This window comes from Gadus morhua, chromosome 20, assembly GCF_902167405.1.
Source record: "Gadus morhua chromosome 20, gadMor3.0, whole genome shotgun sequence".
In the NCBI taxonomy this organism is placed as follows: Eukaryota; Metazoa; Chordata; class Actinopteri; order Gadiformes; family Gadidae; genus Gadus; species Gadus morhua.
The window spans coordinates 3,701,834-3,704,333 of NC_044067.1; the positions used below are offsets into that span (position 1 = coordinate 3,701,834).

The 2,500-nt window shown below is 47.5% G+C and overlaps 1 protein-coding gene across 1 annotated transcript in view; it reads right to left on the reverse strand.

The window, feature by feature from the left end:
• Nucleotides 1–34: 34 nt before the first annotated feature.
• Nucleotides 35–2,500, reverse strand: part of rapgef4b (Rap guanine nucleotide exchange factor 4b) — a 25,816-nt gene continuing 23,350 nt past the window's right edge. Inside the window, exons 14-15 of the mRNA XM_030344240.1 lie at nt 1,567–1,713; nt 35–157 (exon numbers count right to left, since the gene is read on the reverse strand). Coding sequence (XP_030200100.1) covers nt 35–157; nt 1,567–1,713 — 270 coding nt within the window. The remainder of the gene's footprint in view (nt 158–1,566; nt 1,714–2,500) is intronic.

Genomic DNA, 2,500 nt, shown 5'->3' on the forward strand with positions numbered 1-2,500 from the left:
CAATGCATGCTGGTACCCAGCAGGTTGCGAGGGGTCAGAGGTCGTACTTGTGGTGGGCGGGGGGGGTCCCGTGTGGCGGGGTCCGGCTGAGGCTCTTCTCCAGGACCAGGACGTCCTGGTGGTGCTCCTTCAGCCGCACCGTGTTGGCCTCCACCCCCTGCACACAGTCATGTGTTCACCACCAGGTAATGCACTCACTCAGACCGGTTCATGCGTTCACATCCAGGTAATGCACTCACTCAGACCGGTTCATGCGTTCACATCCAGGTAATGCACTCACTCAGACCGGTTCATGCGTTCACAACCAGGTAATGCACTCACTCAGACCGGTTCATGCGTTCACATCCAGGTAATGCACTCACTCAGACCGGTTCATGCGTTCACATCCAGGTAATGCACTCACTCAGACCGGTTCATGTGTTCACATCCAGGTAATGCACTCACTCAGACTGGTTCATGCGTTCACATCCAGGTAATGCACTCACTCAGACTGGTTCATGCATTCACATCCAGGTAATGCACCCACTAATTACTGTATAATGCATCCACCACATCAGGTTCATTAATGCACTCACTCAGACTGGTTCATGCAAACCACCACATAAAGTGCATTAATTCATTCACTCAAGAATGGTTCATGCATTCATGACATCAGGTGCATTAATGCATTCGTGATAATATCATCAGGATAATTAATACATTATGTCTATCTGCTCTGTCAAATGAATACTAGACAACTACAGAGTACACTGACTGCAGTGCTTAAGCGACTTAAACCGACTCCATGCTAAGTGTGTTTTCATGGATTCCTTTCGAGCCCGTGTCTGTGATCAAGAGCTCTGCAAACACAGCAGGCTTGACTCAAAAACAACACTCCATCATGCCCCGACCACTGACATCATGCTCTCTGCGCTGCCGCCTAACGTCAGAGCTGCTCCTCTGTGTGGAGAGACAGCAACATGACATCACCCCCCCGCCCCCCGCCCCCTAAACCCGCTGGATTACAGGGACGGCCCCCCCAGACACACAGAGAGACCCCCCCGTCAGCGTTCTGACGGCTGGCCTCAGACCACCGGAAGGTCACCATGGGGGGGGTCTTTCTGACCAGTCCACGCATGAGATTTGTAAGATAAACGACTGCACACGCACGCGTACACACTCACACACACACACACACTATCATTATCATGCACGTTCCAATTCATAATAGATGTGCTTTCAAAGCTTTCATAGAGACAATAAAGACCAGGGGAAACTGTACAAGACACCAATTAAACCGACAATCAGCTGTCGGTTTAATTGATCAATTGATCTCAGCGTAGTCCGTTTGAAATAACCAGCTCAAATACAATATATGGATCTCCTGTGACTTGAGAGAGCTCCAACCAGTAGAGGGCGACAGCGCTGTGACTGTTTGTTTGCGGACGTATACAGGAGATAACCAGTTGTTGGCAGATTGGGGCAGATATCCCGCCCCAATCTGGCAACCCTGGCTGCAGCGCGCTGCAGCCAGGGTTGCCAGATTGGGGCGGGATATCTGCCCCAATCTGCCGCCGCCGGGCTCACCCGTAGGATCCGGTTGAAGTCCTCCTTGTCCACGCGCAGGAAGTGGCAGTTGTCCTCGTGCAGCACGATGGAGGCGGCGCGCGGCGAGTCGTTGACCAGCGCCAGCTTCCCGAAGTCATCGCCCTCGTGCAGGGTACAGACGACCCCCTGTGAAGAAGAGCAACACACGGGCACGCCGTTGGGATGCAGGGCGGACACCGACGGACATCGTCGTGAACGCGGGCGCCACCGTGGTGGTCGCTGGTGTGTTCGCGTGATATTTGCTGAGTGAAATAGTATCAGTAGACTATGCTACTTGACTGTATTTAAATACTAGGATGCACCGAATATTCGGCCACCGAACATGTTCGGCCGAAAATGGCCCAAAACATAATGTTCGGTTTCGGCCGAAGGAGTAAAAAGGCCGAACATAATACACTGATACACAAAAAAAATAATAATAATATTGTTTGACTCATTTATTTAAAAGGTACATTGTTCTTAAATTCTTGCTATAAGGTCTGCTGGAATGTTAGAAAAATTAAAAAAAGTTAAATAAATATTTTGTATCAAATTTGTAATTGATTTTTTTATTGAAAAGCAAGACAAAAAAGTTAATAAAGGTCATTTAATTGTTTGATTTATGCAATGGTGAAAGATTAAAGCAAAATGAATGAAAAACAGTAAAAGCCACATTCGGTATTCGGTTTATACTGTTTCAGTATATTCGGTTTCGGTTTCGGCCAAGAATTTTCATTTCGGTTCATCCCTAATAAATCCCCTGTAATCTCATCCACGTGACTATTCATTCTCGCACTGTTCATTTTATGCTACTCGTACCTCACTTTCATGTTGCTGCTGTATTGCACTGTATGACAATTCATATTAAAATTGCCCTTTAATTGCTCTTTTGCACTTTTATTTAGATCTCCAAATATTCAAATACATTTCGTTG